Source organism: Halichoerus grypus, chromosome 8, assembly GCF_964656455.1.
Source record: "Halichoerus grypus chromosome 8, mHalGry1.hap1.1, whole genome shotgun sequence".
NCBI classification, from domain to species: domain Eukaryota; kingdom Metazoa; phylum Chordata; class Mammalia; order Carnivora; family Phocidae; genus Halichoerus; species Halichoerus grypus.
Window position 1 is genome coordinate 74,175,077 of NC_135719.1, and position 18,706 is coordinate 74,193,782.

Genomic DNA, 18,706 nt, shown 5'->3' on the forward strand with positions numbered 1-18,706 from the left:
GCTTTTCAAATGAACTGAAGCCCATTCACAGAATCTTGAGTTTTCCCTTCGGAACTTGCCCATATTCCAAAGTACAAAAACTACCCAACTCTCTTTGAGACCTCAACATTTAACTAATCTCTCACATAAAGATCAATTACATACTAGTCATTGTATCAATGTCTTTGAAAAGTACGTTATGCACATCATAGGATATATTTGCAGTACATCGAAGTTCACTCAGACTTCTATTTGCCTGCAGCAAGGATGTGTTTTTACTCTACCATCATCTGCATTTTCCTGGTATCACCCTTTATCTTTTATCACACATGTACACACTTGGAAATATCATTTTCAATATTAAAGGTGGCAAATGCTGCTGGGAGGCCAAGTAATGGGGTGTAATTTTATTTTATTTTTTTAAAGATTTTATTTATTTATTTGACAGAGAAAGACACAGCGAGAGAGGGAACACAAGCAGGGGGGGTGGGAGAGGGAGAAGCAGGCTTCCTGCTGAGCAGGGAGCCCGATGTGGGGCTTGATCCCAGAACCCTGGGATCATGACCTGAGCCGAAGGCAGACGCTTAATGACTGAGCCACTCAGGTGCCCCTTATTTTATTTTAATTTTTTTAGTGGGGTATAGTTTTAGATTGATAAGTAGAATTGGGTCACAATCCCTCAGCTCCCACCACACCACCAAGTGCTTTGGCCCTGGAGGTGAGAATAGCTAGAAGAAAGGAAGTAGCCAACAAAATACAGCTCAACCCTAGCTCTCCAGGGCTAAGAAGAGCGTTAAGAAGCAGCCAGTGGCCACAGTGCAATGTCCAGTTCATTTGATTCCTGGGGCGAAGCAAAACAATATGGTGGATCCCAACTCAGGCCCAACTCTGACGATCCCACCCACAGCCTGTCCTCAGGTGGGTTATGGGTCATGGTCTGATTTCCTCTGAGTATGGTGTATTTGTTTTCTTCCTTCCGACCCTTCCTGTGTGCTTGCAAAAAGAAAAAAAATCTCCTTAAGGTTTTTTCGTTTTTTGTTTTTTGTTTTTAAACTGAGTGTCAAGTCAAGAGAGATTTAAAGTCCCAGGGTACCCTTAATGAAAAATGAGTCTGTGTGTGTGCATTCAGTGTATGTGCGTGCAGGCATATTGCAAGAGACAAATTTCGAGGTTTTTAAAATTATTATACATTTGCTTTGTCTTTATAATCTTTCCCTGCAGGACTTTAAGGAAATAGTTGCTTTAACATTTTGCTCTTTGGAAATGGCTAATAGGTGGTATTAAAACTGTGTTTCACTGGCATTGTTAATGAATATCTTCAGTCACAGATACACGAGTGGCCATTATTTGATGAGGAATAACTCTTCAAGATGGTAACCACCTCCTGAAGGCTGAAACCTATGCTTGTTTAATGGAGAATCTTGAACAAAATATAGGTTTTATGCAGATCCAAAGTATATGTTCACTTTTAATTTCTTAAAATACAAGCTGCTCAACCACACCTATGGATTAACTTGGAAAAATAACCTAGCTAACGTTTTTATTGAGCATCTGCTCTGACCAGGCTATCGAGCTAGGTGTGAGGAACAAAGTCAGTCAGTCAGAGCTTGATGTAGACAGTTCATTTCAAAGGGATTCCAAAATTAAATATTAGAAATAACATTAAATTTTACCTTCAGGTTAAAACATACAGTGTGTCTTATTTTGTGTATCCCTCTGTAACATAAACCACAAAGTAGCTTTTTCCCTTCTGTGTTTGGGTTTTTGAGGTGTGGACAGTGGAAACAAACATCATAAAAACTAGCAAGGCCCTCCCTGCGGCCTGGGGGCCATTTTCTGTTTACACTGACATCATTTTGACACTTTAGCACCTTTTTTCCCCCCAGGAGTAGAGGGTGGGGGTCAGTCTTCTCGGTAGGAATTTTCAAAGACAAAGTTGTAAAAGGAAAAAAAAACTAAAGTTTGTGTTCCTTTATCTATGTGGATATGACAGATTAAAAGCAAGGCAGGTAGGCAGAGCTTGTTTAATCCCTCACCAAGGTGGCAATCTCAGAGGCTTTGATGTTGTCTGGTCGCAAGGCCCCTGAGACTTTGAGGAACCAAATTCAGTTGACTTTATGTGGCTTGCCTATCCCTTCTGGTGTTCAAAAACGAAAGGAAAAGGTCCCTGCACCTTTTTGTCTCCTTCCTTTATTGTACAGTTTGCTTTGTTTGTTTGATTTTAAAACTGCCATTATGTGAAAGTGTTGCAAGTATAAATAATTGAGAAGATAACTCTGTAGGGAAACCACTTTTGCTGCCTTTGTGCAAAGGCAGCTCATTATGGCTCTGAGCTGCAGTATTCCATAAGCGCAATTATGCAACATCAGGATGTCATGGATATTAACCAAGGGGAGTAGATAAGAGACGGGGAAAATAATTTTGTAACTTACTTAATTAAATTTATTTGGTTTTTCAAATAGTTCCTCGAGTGTATAATTTTCCCGACCCCTCCATCGTTGCCGTGGTCTTTGTAGGAGTGTTGTTCACCGTTTGTTTTTTGGCATTCTTCCTCAGTTCTGTATGGACCTAAAATGTATTTATATTGGGGTTTAATTTCCACCCAAGGAGAGGTTACCCATGAAAATGGAAGCATAATTTGGTCATGAGGCTGTTATCCCCCCTGGGGCTTATATCGCCAGTTAATATATGTTAATACAGCGAAGTGAACAAAAGGTTAAATAAGTGGGTCAGGCTCCGAACAAGTCCTCTGCTGCTTCCTTCTGCTTAAACGGAAGGAAAAGCCCATAATGGCGCTCGACTGACGTTCACCCCCATCATTTTAAGAATTGCTTTGCCAATCCTTCACAGCAAATAGTAATTTTAAGTGGACCAAAACAGAGCTCTCAGGGTGTTTGCACTCCATGATAATGATAGAGTAGCTGTGCTCCCTGGAGTCAATAAAGCCCAACAATTGAGTCATTTTTGCCTCCTGTGAGTGAATCATTGCTGTTAGCCTGAATGACAGGATTGCTTCTGGAACTGGAGCCCTTCGCCGGGCTGACCTCATCCCAGGACAGCAAGGTTCAGGGGGCAGGCAGGTGATGTTTAACACAGTTCTAAGTAAAAGCTGATTTTGTACTTGTACGACGCTCTGTAAACAAGAGCATAGCGTCGGTGGAGGGAGGGGAGGGAGGGGCATTTGATGTCTGTCCATGTACTTTAACCAAAGCAGCGCTTCCCCTTTCCCTGTCGCCTTCTCCTTTCTTCCCGCCCCCCACCACCTCCTCCAGTCTCTGTTTCTCTCCGCCCCATCTCCCACCCTTCATACACGTAAATATCCCGCACTTGTAGCTGGCATGCTAACGTCAGGTGGCCACAGACCGGTCCCCCTTCTGATTAATGAAAGATGCGGATGGGATTGCCGAAAGGAAAATGATCTTAGGCTTGAGAGTCATCTTCAGTGTCTAAGAATCATTCTGAAGCAGAAATTTTAGCCATCTATAGCCAAATACTAAATAATAGCTGTTGTTTTTGTAATAGGTCATTGAGAAAATATGAGGAAAATAGGAAACGGGAAAGGTTAGAGAAAACAGCCCAGCCTAAAATTGTCTAATGATTAAATTGTCTTTGAGATAGAAAAGTTCTAAAGAACGTTTTCCAGCCCCATTTCTGAACCCCATTTTCAACATTCTGGGGGCCAAAGTCCTATGGAGTAGTCAGACTTCGTAATTTTGGAGGTGGGATTGTGAACAGTTAAGATACAAAAGAAGGGGCGCCTGGGTGGCTCAGTTGGTTAAGCAACTGCCTTCGGCTCAGGTCATGATCCTGGAGTCCTGGGATCGAGTCCCGCATCGGGCTCCCTGCTCGGTAGCGAGTCTGCTTCTCCCTCTGACCCTCCTCCCTCTCATGCTCTCTGTCTCTCATTCTTTCTCTCTCCAATAAATAAATAAAATCTTTAAAAAAAAAAAAAAAAGATACAAAAGAAGAACCCAAGAAATGGTTCTCCGTCTCTAGAGTCTGACTTGGGAAAATATGACCATGGAAGTCCTTTAATAGGATAATTGACAAATCCTATTTAATAGATTGTTTGATAAATTGTTGATGAATTGTTTCAAAATACAACTTTGGTTAAAAACCAGAATCTTGCTTCATTTTTTCAAATCCTTGGAACCCTAGTGCCCCTAAAATCTTAACAAAGTAAGAAATTGATTTGTATCATCGCTCCTTCTTACAGACTTAGAATATATTTAAGCCTATTAAAGTCTGTGGCATAACCGTAGCAGCAACACCAAGCATGCATTTTGTTCCCCTTAGTGTTGTCCCCTACATTTATTTGCCCTACCACCCCTATTTTGGAGAAACACTTACTGATGCTAATATCCCTCAGAGCACAATTTGGGGAAAACTTCCTTAGAAAAATATAATGAAAAAGAACCTATTTTAAGAAAGTTTTCTATTCTCCTTTACTTTCTGAATCTCACAAATCTTTCTCCTTCATTTCCTACTCACTATTCCTGTCCGAACACATACACACACACCCCATAGAAGTTCATTGACCTCAGTTCCCATTACTCTTAGCCTAGTCTCTCTTCTCAAGTCAAGCAGACTTATCATGCTCCAATATAACTATATCATCTGTTCCCCAGCCTAGAAAAGTCTGATACTCACTTTCTGCCAAATCAAGTCCTTCTCTTCCTTTACCCTCCATGGAAGATATGACTGGCCTCTCTAGTGCCCAGATGGATTCACACCTTTAAACTAATGCCTCTAGTCTGTATCTTTAGTTGTTTCTGAATGCAAAGATAACCAGATCAGAGCCAGGAAGCCAGAGTTCTTTCCCATCCTAGCTCCTCAGGGATTCAGCTATCTATGCCCCTTGCAAAATGAGGATAAGAAAATTCCTACAAGCTCTTACATTCTCAATTCTGCATTATTTCCAAGGTGGAGGAACCCTATTTTCATACACTCAGTTATTTGTTCACCAAACATTTTATTGAGGATGTACTATATTCTTGACTCAATAATATAGAATTGAGATGTGGTCCCTGCTCTCTGAGGCTATCTGGTGGGAAGCTGGACAAGTAAGTTTGTGATTATGGTATTGAATAAATGCTATGATGCGCATATTAGATAGGTGCTACCGACTGAGGAAGTGCTTCTTACTCAGACTGGAATCAGGGAAGTTACCTCAAAGAGATGTTCTCTGAAGAGAATTTTGGAGGGTGTGTTGACCAGATGGCCATGGGAGAAATGCCAGCCCAGACAGAAGGGGTAGTGTGTTCCTGGTTAGTTGGCATATTAACTTTATGCTTATTTTTTAAAGTTTATTTATTTATCTTAAGTAATCTCTACACTTGACGTGGGGCTCAAATTCACGACTCCAAGATCAAGAGTCCCATGCTCTTCGGACTGAGCCAGCCAGACACCCCACTTTATACTTATTACTTGCCTTTTTGTTTATTTGTACATTACCTGACTCCAAAGTCAGAATCTGTGGCACTTAAACCAATTTCTAAATTAAATTATTTTTGGATAGACAATGATGTTACTTTATCTTTATTGTGAAAATGGAGATCATTCAAATGCCATCATTTTTATTTCTAATAGTTAAATTAAACCACTTTAGGGGAAATTCTGATAGATGTGAAATATGAATATGCTCTAAAATTCTTTCAGATTGCAGTACAATGTGTTTGTGTCTTTGTCTATTGGAGATTATAGCTCTATGTGGAATGTCAGAATCAAAGGTTGATGTCTTTATTTCTCTGCAAATCAGGGCAGGGGGAAATCCACTAACTAACCCTCTAAAGCTAAAATATTTAAGGACTAAAGCGGATGTGGCATAACTGCTGGTTTGCTGAGTCTCTTGTGGTTTATAAAGATATATTTTATGTCTTTTATGATTACGGGATGATGCTAAAAATTTTGTGGGTAATAATACCGTCACATTGGAAAGACTGCATACAACATCTCTGGAGAAGATAGAGAATGCTACCTGGCTGTCAAGTCAAGGTGTTTAATTGGTTATTAAGAAAAGCAGCTAGGAAATTTTATTTGGAATTTGGTCTTTGATGTTTGAACATCATAAACATGAGAACATTAAGTCGTATGTTCATAAATACATATTTTTTTTGCTTCTTGACACAATGGGATATGTTTTATTAATTTTTAAACATTATTGTTAAATATATAGCTGTTAGAATTATAGCTTATTTTAAATGACTTTAAATTTGTTCAGATTTTTGATTTTTTTATTCCTTTGGCACCTGTACTAGATGCCGACATAAACTGGTTAAATAGCATTTGGTTTAAACAGAAAGACTGAAACATATATGCATATTTATGATATTTTGTTTGTTGGATCTCTCTTAATATTACTTGACTTTCTGTGTTTTAATCTCATTTTTTCGTATTTTGGGTTGAAGCCACTCCAAAGCTTAACACCTAGGAGATTTCTCACTTATGGTTCCCTTTAAAAGTGCTAAAATCTCAGCCTCTCAAACAAGAGACCAAGCTACAATTTAAAGAAAGCAGTGGTATTGATAAAGGGCCCTAAGAATGTTGCCACCTTCTGCATGTGTCTTCTTCTGCCACATCCTTTCTTTTAAACCAGCAGGAGAACTGAAAGAAGGATAAGAGCCTGGCCCATCCAAACACTTCTGGCATGACAAGCTGGTCTTCTGAAGTTTCCCCTGCTGCTTTAGAAAAAGGAGCCCTACAGACAAATGAAAGAGCCACGGGCACATTCACATGCATAGCACCTTCCCTCCAAACACCAAGTGGCTTTAGATTGCTGGCATTGGGGTGGTTTGGCCTCAGATGAAGAATAGGGACTTGAGAACCATTTGTTTCCACACCATTTTGGGTGAAGTGCTGTATTTTTCACCTTAAAAGGCCATTTAAAAAGAAAAATATGGTTTGAGAGGAGGACACAATTTGGAAGCCATCACACTTAATGGAGTCCCTTTTAAATGTAACACTTTGTCCCATCAATTCTCTTCTAAATTAGTTGTCACTACCTAGAGGAAACCTACCCTTGATTGTCTTACGCTATTGCTTAAAAACATACAGTGTCCTATGTGTATTTTCTTATATCCGGTTTTCAAAATGCTCTCGTAAATTCTATCACTTAAACTTACCCTTGTTAAGTATAGAGTGGAACACAACTTGTGCCCACAGGGTGGCCAGTGTGTTATTACCATTGGCCTCTACATCTGCTCACACAGATTATCTCAGGAGTACAAGAAAAAGCAAACTAGACCCCATAGAAAGAAGGCCCCGGCCACAGCGGTTCTTACTGACAATTGACTTGGCCAGCCATTATTAGATAGACTTTGTAAAATCTGGAGGATATATGAAAAGGAAGTAGTTTTTGGAGGCAGCCAGGCCATTTATTATACTTGTTGACACAGCTCTGGAATACTCATATAGTTTTGGAGTTTTGAAGAAACGAGAGGGTTTTGAAGTAAAATTGTTTCTTTCCGGGGCGCCTGGGTGGCTCAGTTGTTAAGCGTCTGCCTTCGGCTCAGGTCATGATCCCAGGGTCCTGGGATCGAGCCCCACGTCGGGCTCCCTGCTCCGCGGGAAGCCTGCTTCTCCCTCTCCCACTCCCCCTGCTTGTGTTCCCTCTCTCACTGTGTCTCTCTCTGTCAAATAAATAAATAAAATCTTAAAAAAATAAAAAAATAAATAAAAAATAAAATTGTTTCTTTCCAACCCTTCACTCTTCTTTTGTCCTTTGTCTTGAGTGTCCTGCATAGCTTCTCAGCCTGAGAGTCCCACTGTCCACTCAGAGGTAACATTTGGAAGGTTGAGTTTGCCTCTCCTCACCAAAACAAATAGGCATTCCTTCTAAATTTGCAATTTTCATCAACTGCACAGCATACCATACCAAAGATACATTCTCGGGTTTATGCTCTTAATATCTTTCCTACTTGTATTTCTTCTTTGCTGAATTCCTCAGCAGCCCTCCACGCAACCTGTCCTACTTCCTTTTCACCTCTACCACCTTAATCTGCATTCACTTTATCTCCCTCTCCTGCTTGGATTAGACCTTTCTACCTTCTCAGCTTCTACCTTCTCATCAGCATAACTCCTCAAGCACCATATTTTGTGTTATCATTCCACTATTAAGGAATTTCAGGGATTCAGTTGGTCACTCGAGAATGTTCACTAGTGTGGGAGAAATGGGCAGGTGTTGGTCAAAGGGTATGACTTCCAGTTGGAAGATGAATAAGTTCTGGAGAGCTGGTGCACAGCATGGTGGCTATGGTCAGCAATACTGTACTGTGTACTTGAATGTTGCTGAGAGAGTAGACCTTAAATGTTCTCACCACAAAATAGAAATGGTAATTACGTGACACGATGGAGGTGTTAGCGAATGCCCCAGTGGTCATCCTTTTGTGATATGTATGGTTATCAAACCAACACGTTATACCTGAAACTTACACAGTGATACAGGTCAATTATATCTCAATAAAATTGGGGGCAGGGGGGAGAAAGAACTTCCACCAGCTTGTCTGTTAACTGTAGTCAACTTTTCCAAAACCAGGAGCCAGTGTGGATTCAATCCCCTTGCACAAAATGGGCCCTCATCTGCCTTAGTTTCTAGAAAGTGCATGCCATTTCCTTATTTCCTTCCTCTCCAGTGTTCTCTGCTCTTTTCATCTGGTTCAGCTTTCCTCCTCCACGAATTCAGTGATTAACCTCCATCTGACTTTTAAAATTGACCCTCTCACACTAACTTACCTAGTGTGGACAGTGTTGATTTGCAATTATGAGGTATTATCAAATTGTGCTTTTCAGTTAGTTTCTGTGGGTGTGAAGAGTAAAAATCTTTAAAGGTATGAACTGCATTTTCAAAATTTTAAATATATATAGAGAGAGGGTTACATAATTATATATTTATGTATTACATGTAATTTCTTATTACATACAACCTTGTCATATTTTATCATTAAACTGGTGTTTTGTTAAGTGTAGAATGTAGAAGATTTTTATGTGACACATGTACAGATTGCTGTGGACCTTAAAAAAAATTCATTCCAATTTTTATAGGATAGAAAAAGAACGAAAATAGGCCTTACATGATCTCTGCTTCTCTATACCTTGCTTTCCCTTCCTACCCGCTGTTGTCCCTGCTTTGGAACCCAGTGTCTTACTGGGATACACACGAACACACACACACACCGAAAGCATCTACTAGTACAATTCTGTCAACACGGAGGAGGTGGGTGCTTAGTAACTTTTGCCTGACCAAAGGGCAACATAGGACAAAGCAAGAAATGAGGTTGAGAAAAATCTCTATTCCCCCTGGAAAGCGAGAGAGGGGGAGAAGAGAGCAAACACTAGAGTGTGGCACGACCAAAGTAGAAGCAAGGATTTTTTTTTTAGCAACTGTTCTTTTCTCCTTTGTTTTCAGCATTCCCACCCACAACATTCCTGTCTTTGACCTATGTGACCTATGTGGCTAAATATCCTAGAGTTCATAACTCTTTCTCATATATATATCTTTATCACCCTTTCCTCCAGAGTAGCACAGAAAACCTACCCAGGTGTTAATCTCTGGCAAAGTGTATCATCACTTGTATGTGTGTATGTGTATGTGAATTATGTGTGCACGCACACACATACGTGTACATCTATACATATGGTTGATGATGTCTCACAGTTTATCTCAAGGCCACATTGTTTCATGTTCCACTTGGTTGGCAGGGCATCTCTGACCTGACAGATTTATCCATTAAGAATAGGATCATATGTATGAAACCAGCTTAATTCTTAGCAAGACAAACGCATATGGCTTATGTAGATTTTGTTGTTGATTTTTTCCCTTATATGTTACTCAGGAAGTCTGTGTCAGTATAAATCAGTGTTAATGAAATCAACATTATGGAATCTTTGATATTGCATTTGCTAAAAGCTTTCTGGATGTTTAATTCAGCTTTTAATGATTGATATTATTGACAGGGGATAAACATTTTTGATGGATATATTTGCTCACAGATTTTTAAAAAAAAAATCTAATCCTTTTTTCCTCTTTGAGTTAAAGAGTGCAATGCTATTAGAGAGGAAACAGTTCAAATGTGGTCATCACAGGTTGGTGGCTCCAAAAATAGAAACTCACTTAGGGTAAAATTTGCTGTCAGGAAAAATGGAGCATTCTTTCTGAACTCAGGAACGTGTGGTTCATGCGAACTTGCTTGTAGATGGTTGCTACAATAAGGCTTCTTTCATACAGGTGTGTTTATGCCCCAGGCTTGCTGGCCACAGTCCATTCCATTTACAGAAGCTGAATTAAACAATAACTACCGCATTGCAAAAAATGGTGGTGGGGGGGGAGCGGAGGGGGAAAGGTGAGCGTCAAAGGAGATGCCTGAGAGCTTTGTTAGGGCCAAGAAAAACCCTGTTGCAGTTGTCAGAGCTTGTTGATGTTGCTGGGAACGGCACTTTTTTTTTTTTCTCCTGGATTTTGTGGTTCTGCCTTAGGAAAGAAAGTAAAATAGAACGGAAGAACAAAGTCCTACTCTATAAATCAGCAGCTGCTCCTTGCCAGATCAAAGGAGTGACATTTTTGCTCCTGGACTACTTGTCCACTTGAGGGCTTGACAGGCAGCTAACAGCTGGCCTGCTAGACCGTATGGGAGAATCAGCCTACATCTTCTTCCGAGCAGATGACAAGCTAATCAGAGAGATATCCATAGCAGAGGGCATGTGAGTGTACCTTGATCTCCTCAAACATATCTAATACATAATTGCTAAACAGCTTGGTGCATTTCTGGCAAGTTAATGCTTAGGTAGTTTCCACTGAGAAGTAGGATAAAGATATTAATACTTCAATCAAAGGTGATCATGAAGGCTAAAAAGATCCTAGATTTGTTGAGATCTTCTCCTCTTAGAGTGAATTAGTAAATGGTTAGGAACATAATGAGAATTGGCTTAAGTGTATGTAACTGATATGAAGTGACTGGTTGACTTTTCAAAGCCCAGTCAGGCTTTCGTGTTTAGGTAGATGAACAGGTAATGGGTAATTGGTAATTTGAAAATGATGACTCCTGCTTTTTATGCTGATAGAATTGAATGAAGTTGTAGATGTTCTGTGTCTGCAAAAAGTTGTTTTCAGAAGCCTCGTAAGGTGTGTCGCTATACAGATCTGGAATTTTAATGTCAGTAGTAAAATTTCCAAAGTAATTCAGTTTCTTGTTGATTTCCATCTGCCATAAATCATGTACAAGATGAGGTAATATACTACAACTTATGTCTATTGACTTAGTATTTTATCTTTAAGAGGATAGATCTTAGATATGAATAGCTAAGGAAGTGTACGTGTTTTCCCCTCCCTTGCTTTCAAGTAGCTTTGAAGGATCACTTTTATAGTACCTGATAAATAGCCACATATGTATAATCTGATGGCATTCTTAAGAGTAACAGTCCTTCAAAATCATAACCTGCTGGGATGTTTTGTTGCATGCTATCAGGTCTGATTATACTTACGGAAGAGTGTTTATTGTTGCTTGGTATTATAAAGGAAATACAAGATAATTTCCTATCTTAAAGAAAATTTCCCAAATACTTTTGTTGAACAGTCTTTACTATTGGCCATAGAAACTTTCATCAGATAAGATGCCAAATTCTCCAGATCACCTTAAAAAATTTTTTTAATTATAAAAATAATTATGCTTATTATTAAAACTCAAACAGTAGGGGGACCTGGGTGGCTTAGTCAGTTAAGTGTCCGACTGAGTGTGGCTCCATGTTGGGTGTGGAGCCTGCTTAAGATTCTCTCCCTCCCTCTCTCCCTCTCATGCCAAACCCACACATGCTCGTGCGTGCTCTCTCTAAAACAAACAAAAACAAACCTCAAACACTAAAGAAATAAATGTAAAAAAAGAAAAAAGAAAAGAAGAGGAAAGAAAACTCTACCATCTTCTTACTATCCATCCCTGAAGAACAGTTTCCACAAAAACATGTTATTGGCCAAAATTTTCCTTTAGGAAGTACAGATGGAGTAAAAATGAATTAAATTATTATAAATTTTTTGATCACTTGCCTTGAGCAACAAAGGACTGTTTAGGTCTCAGGTAATTTAAGAGAATAATACATGCATTTTCATAGCTAAGTTTCATGCTTAAAACGATCTTTGCAGGTTTCTGTTCTTCGGAAGAGCACTCGATCATTTCTGTGGTATGTGATCTAGAGCCCCACTTCTCAAACTTAAATGTGCATAGATCACCTGGAGATCTTTAAAGTACTGATTCAGATTCAGTAGTGCCAGGCTGGGGACTACTAGATTTCTACAGTTCTAACAAACTCCAGGTGATGTTGATGTGACTGGTCTGTGGAACACACTTAGACCTGCAGGGGTGTCAAGAACCATTTTGGAGAGTGTGATTCCAAAATAGCTTGTCCCACTACCCTGTGCCCTACCAGGTGCCTACTCCAGTGTCTAAAATCCCCCCCCCCCATGGCATTATACATTTAAATTAGCTGTGGTCTTGGACCCTACCACATGGACACATGCTACTTGTAAGGGTAAAACACATTATCACCCCCTGTTCAAACCAGCATGGATTTGCTTTATAGTCACCCACCTAGTCTTAATTATTACCTTTGAGAGAACAGAGCTCTTTAGGAGAGGACTTTAGATAGGTGCATTTTGAGTGTAAGCTAACATTTAATGAGCTGTTACTATGTGTCAGGTGCTATGCCAAGGATTTTACATATGACATCTCCCTTAATCCTCAAAACAATCTGGGCTCAAAAAAAAAAAAAAAAATCTGGGCTCAACCACTGCCCTATTATAGACAGGAAACAAACTGAGGCCTGGAAGTTTAAGTAGACTTGCCCAAGGTCACACAGCAAGTAAAGGGCAGAGAATATGAGCCCATGCTCTCCATCACTTTGTTCTATGGAGAAGTCTGGAATATGGAACAATACTTGTGAAGGGTTTGCCCAAGGTAGGGTATTTTAGTAAGAAACCTATGTAAGCCCTTGTAACTCTAGGGAAGAATTAGATAAAAGAATATTGAAAAAATATAGTAGAAGGTCATTAAATTATTAGCTACTTTATAATTTCATCCAGAGCCTTTCATGTGTCCGGCATGAGCCTTCCACTACTTGGGGCATATTCATAAAGCTACAAAATGTTTGTGATTCCAGATTAGTAGCATGTGTTCATATTACAAATTTACGAGTAATTAGTTCATGTGTTTTTGGAGTTGTAGATAAGTCTAGTATCTCTCAAATTATAAATTAATCTGTAGCTCAGGGAAATTATGAACTGTGAATGTGTTTCTGAGCAGCCCATGAATCTCCTTCATTTACCTTACTTTGCTCACAGTTGTCTGTGAGAAAAGACTCCTTGCGTGGCCATCAATGAAAAACTTAACGTTGGCAACATGAGCCCATCATTCACAGGCCTGAGTACATGTTCAAAGACATTAAACCTGCTTAGTTCACCGATTGAACCATTTTTATGTATCTTACTGAGAAAATCCCACTCTTAGCCATAACCGCAGCACAGAGAAAAAAAACTTGCTTCTTGTGTGTGTGAACTAAGAGAAACAGTGAAGAAGCCTGCGGACTGATTTGTCAGGGTTGAGGCTTCCTTGTTTCCGAGGCCAACCAGTAGCAAGCTTCATGAATGGGCACCCTCACTGAGGAGTCCCATGGCTGGGGAAAGTGGAGAAGCAGAACTTTTTCATTTTTCAACAGGTCCCCAGTCACCAAGCGGCCTCTAACACCTCTTCCAAGTTAATCTGATCCCTCTTCAACAGTTCAACCCCCTTCCTGGACCGGACCAATCCATGGAAAAGCTTCCATGCAGGGATTCCTGGTTCCTCCTCAGAGCGTTCAGGGCTGGCGGCCTTCCAGGTGACTCCACAGAGGCCTGTACTTTCTAACAAAAGGAATGCTGCCTAAAGAAGTTGGTTACCAGGTGTGGCATGAAGTTAGTGAACCAGAAAGAAGGGATTTATCAGTCATTTAAAAAGAAGGTGGGGGGGGTGGGGAGGGGGAGAAAGAAAAGAAAAGAAATCAACCAACAAGCAGGAATGACACCTAAGCCTACTTCTATCAATCTGAAATATGCTTTGGAGTGAAAAACCTTTCAAAGAAAAACCACGATGGTCAGATTTCAGTGGCAGAAAAATATGCTAGGCTGAAAAGTTTGGCTCTTCTGTTGGGGGGCCTGAGGTGGGGTTTGGGGGTGGGGAGGTCTCCAGGAGCTCTCTCTCCAGCAAGACAGCAGGGTGGGATTTCAATGATGTTTTGCTCCCTTGGGTTTATTCTTTTTAATATATTCTTTTTTTCATCTCTAAGTTGACTCAGAAAGGCCTCATGATTCTTGGAAAGTCATTGAATTTATTTCTATAATTGAGTTATTTTTAAGCTAACAGTCAGTATATAATTTTTAAGAATCGCACATACTAATGCATTTTCTATTTTTGTAAAATTTAGTGAGAAAGTAGATAGTCTTAGTAGATACTCTCCAGAGTCTTTGTGTGAGCCTGGATACTAACTTTGTGTTCAATACAAATCAATGGAACTAGTGCACTTTAGGGTACTCATTCCCTAAGGAGTCACTAATGGAATTATCTGTAGCCCTTAAAAAAAGTCACAATGAGGCTAATGAAAATTTTTGCTAAGTGAAATCTGGATAAGGCACTAAGCTTACTAGCACATTTTATTTATGGCATTTATCATATATGGCACATTTTACACACAAGTTTTACAAATCTCAGGATGTTTTTAAGAGCTATTTAATTTCTAAAAGACTTTATAATTTCAGGTTAAATTGTTTATACCAATAAAGAAGTATATTATATATCCTCAACTTCAAAATCAGTCTGGGGATGACATTAAAACTTAGAAAAATTTTTAATATCAGATACAGATGAAAAACTTAACAGTCTGAATTGGAAATAACTTGTGGGGGTTTTCATTAAAGTTGGGTGCAGCTTGCTGCATTTTGGTTAGTTGGATGTCTTCAGCAATTTTTCAAATGTTTTGGGTTTGGCAAAGTCCAAAATGTTTTTGCCAAGACCCTCTTTTCCCCTTATTTTTTAAACCCGTGTGAAATTCAAGGATAACTTAATCCATATGTGTCTGATTCATTTACACTTAACTCATCAAAATGTTATTTTGTAAGACCCATTTAATATCCAAAAAACCTTTTGAGTCTTTTTAAGACAAGTCTTTTGTCTTTGAACCAGTGAGTTGCATTTTTCCATATGAATGGAGCTTGGACCTTGAAAGATGGAAGATCAGTTGATTTTTCAACTTAGACTCTTCAAATTTTAAGTAGAATCAAAACTTGATATTCTGTTTACTGCTTGAGCACTGAATAAGGTCATTTTAAAATATAGATCAGAGGAAGTGGAAAAAATTTCATGTCATGTAATTTGGGGAAAGACTGCATTTGGAAATTTTATCTTAGTAATACTAAAGAAATAAAAGTTACTCCTACTTTGATTTTTTTTTTAATCTATAATTAAATGGCTCCATTTTATGTACATTGATATGTTTTCCAAGAGAGGCCTGTGGATCATCAGTACGGTGGGGTAATCTCATTTTTTTTAGTGTTAACTCACAGTCAACTCATTAATTGTTCATTTTTATAACAACATCTACGGTATTTACAAAAGATATCCCAAGATCAGGGGCATTGACAATTGGCAGGAGTTTGTAAGTTAAGAGATTTCTGAAAAATTGGGGCCCATATGTTTTAAAAATTCTGTGTGATTTGAAAGAATATGGTAGAATTATGAATCTGGCAAGATATAGCCCTATGGATCAAAAACATTGTTTGAGAACAAAAATTCAGAGACGCTGAATGGAACCCACGTCAAAAGAGCAGCCTCTCCCCGAACCCTTTGTAAAAGGATCTAGTTGAAAACCTTCAGAGGCTTCTATGCATATTTGTTTAGTAGAACTGGGCACGGAAAGGCCATCGCCATAACTGCTAGTGAACATCCAGGCCATGCTATGGTAACTAGTCGAAAATGTAAGACTGGAGTGGCATTTCCAAGTTCAGCGCTTCTATAAAGACCTGCTAGCACACAGAATGCTTTTTTAATGTCCTGCATTGTTGTGTGTCCCCCATTGAACAACCTTTTGAGCGGACCCCTGTTTTTACTAATGTAAACATTCTGACGAGTATCCAAAGAAATGACCTTTGAGTGAACCTCTAACCTTCCCCGTAATTATTTGTTTGAAGACAGTGTGGAGTTCTCCTGCTGAGAACTAAGAACCATGATGCCTTGCAGCTCTGTGAGGAAGGGAGTGTTTGGGGGAACTGGAGAGAAAGACATAAATAAGGGAACAACCTCCAGATGTAAATAATAAAAGAGTAAAAGGGTGAAATTAAAAAGGGAAAAAATAGCAATTCGTTTTACCTAAAGAGTTGGCCTATAGGAAAAAACAAAACCAGGATTAGTAGCACATAAAAAGAGGTGAAACCTCTGCCATGTGTGTCCTCCCTTAGAAACTTCAAGGAGGAGAGAAAGGGTTTCTCCGGGCTCTCCTGAGCCTCCCAGTTGGTCTTAACCTGAGCTGATAAAGAGAGTTCCTGGGGGTGCAAATCACGGGTCAGTCCTCCTTGGTCCCAGTAAAAACAGTGGGGAAAGAGTAGATAATTAAATTCCTTTTCCGATTTAAGAGATGCTTCTGGAACGCCTTGTGATCTGGTCAGATAGTCCAGAGTGATGCTTACGTGCCAGGTGGGAATAAAAGTGCAGTTTCCACTCTCCTTTTGTTTTCACCTCTCACTGCCTGTCACTTCTCCCCCCATCGCACCCCCCCAGACCTGAGGGGGTGTAGCATTTTTTGACAACTGAGCTATACTTGCTTAAGTAATAAAGTTCATTGTTCTGCAAACAAACACCATATGCAAAAGACACCTTTGGTTTTTCTTGCAGCTCTTATTCTTTGGCCTAACTGTATTCCCACTAGAGTGCTCCCAGGAGGCCCGACCAAAGTGTGGGCTGCTGTCCTCCTAGGAAGGGACTTCAACTCCTTAGGAACGCAGAGCTGCCAACACACACTAGAATTTTTCTGGCTAATTTCAAAGAATGGGTTTTCAGTTCCTGCCTGTGGCCCCATGCGGACTCATTAATCATGAAGTCCCCCTGCACTTAAGATTTGAGAGTAGAAATACTGGGAAATGTTGTAAGTGGGTATATTTTTATATTTTTAAAGAACCACTAGCTGTCTTCTAGGCGTCCTGCCCTCCCTCTGTGACCCCCCCCCCAAAATGCACAGCCAAGTGAATCCTGTACATCAGCTCAAATGTGCGGGCAGTGCGCATCATGAAATGCACAGGGACAAGGGTAACTTGCAAACAGTAGAAAATGGTTTTGTTTTTATTAAATTTGGAGAAATAAAGGAGATTTCTTATCATCTTACTGTTTGTACATGAATATTTGATGGGCATTATTAAACATTAAAGTAACACGACGTAGGCACTTATTTTTGGATTTCCCACAAAATTAGATCCAGGCTTCTAGACGAAGTAACTGCTGCTCCTTACATTCCTGTGATTCAGCCACCACCTGATTTGAGAACGTTTCTTGGGCTCTAATATCAACCATGTGTACCTGAGGCTCTGTCTTTCTAGTGGGTTGAAAGGTGGCTGGGTTTATGGTTGGCAGTTACCTTATCCCTGCCCTGGGTGTCCCAGCCTAGACTGGAAAGGCCGCCCCCAGCTGGCACTGACCTCTAAATGACCCCTAACTTTACAGGCTTAAACTGCGGGAGTTGCCGAAGAGCAGAAGTCTTTCTGGCCAGCACTTATTACTGCTGTGTTGGTGATAAAACTTCAGACAGCCTAATTGATGGCTTTGCTGACCTAACAATACCTTGTGAAAGCACAGGGCCAGAGCCTGGTCTCCATTTATGACCAGCTGCAAAGGGGAAGCTAGATCTCCCTATGATGGGGAGTTTAGGGAAAGGGGGGGAAAAAAAATCCTCCAGCCTGTGAACTTTAACCAGATTCCAGCTTGTTCAAGAAGCAGAAACATGATGGCAAATTAATAGACGTTTTCTCAGGGAACCCTTTTCTCCCCCCAACTCCCCCCACCTTCCCTGAGTCTTTGTCACAAGTCAACCTCAAGTGGGTTGGGAGGTGATGGAGATGATCCAGTCAACTATTTTTGAACCCTGGAAAGGGAAAACTGCCTTTGGATTTAAGAATTGAGAATTTTCAGGAGATGTTTGACCATGTTGTGTTCTCCTCAGCGTTCGTGCGAAAGTGCTCACGGGGCACCGAAACCGCCTTAGATGATTGGGCTTCTCTGTTCTGTTTCAGGTTTATTAATGCCAGAAGAAGAATAGTACAGCCCATGATTGACCAGTCAAATCGAGCAGGCAAGTTCCAACTAGTATCTCCATTCATGTCCCATAGGCACAAATCCTCATCAAGTTATACTCTAGGAGTTTCACCACCTGGTAAATAAATGCTTCCATCAGGCATCCTGGGAGGATTTTTTTTTTTTTTTAATGTCCCCAGAATTCCATTCTAGGAAGCAACTTCACTAATTGGTGCTAATTGGAGATTTCCCACCCTGACTCTCCTGAAACTGCTTTTTACTTTCCTTCTGAATTGGTAATTGGGCACGAGTATTAGTGCCACAAGCAGTTTGTTTGACTGTGAGCTCTGGAATTACTCATTGCTTGTCTGCATCGATCATTAGCACACTCTCATTTTCTTGTTACCCACAATTCCTTGGTGTTCGCGTTGCTTTCACTC

At 40.0% G+C, this 18,706-nt stretch overlaps 1 protein-coding gene across 7 annotated transcripts in view; it reads left to right on the forward strand.

The window, feature by feature from the left end:
- The window catches only part of MEIS2 (Meis homeobox 2), a 202,642-nt gene that overhangs the window by 178,704 nt on the left and 5,232 nt on the right, over window positions 1–18,706 (forward strand). For 5 of the 7 annotated variants that reach the window (XM_078053395.1, XM_078053399.1, XM_078053398.1 and 2 more), the window contains exon 10: window positions 18,266–18,324. In XM_078053395.1, the coding sequence (XP_077909521.1) occupies window positions 18,266–18,324 (59 nt within the window). Of the gene's footprint in view, window positions 1–18,265; window positions 18,329–18,706 lie in introns of all 7 variants that reach the window. The other 2 variants (XM_078053397.1, XM_078053401.1) reach the window with 1 other exon arrangement.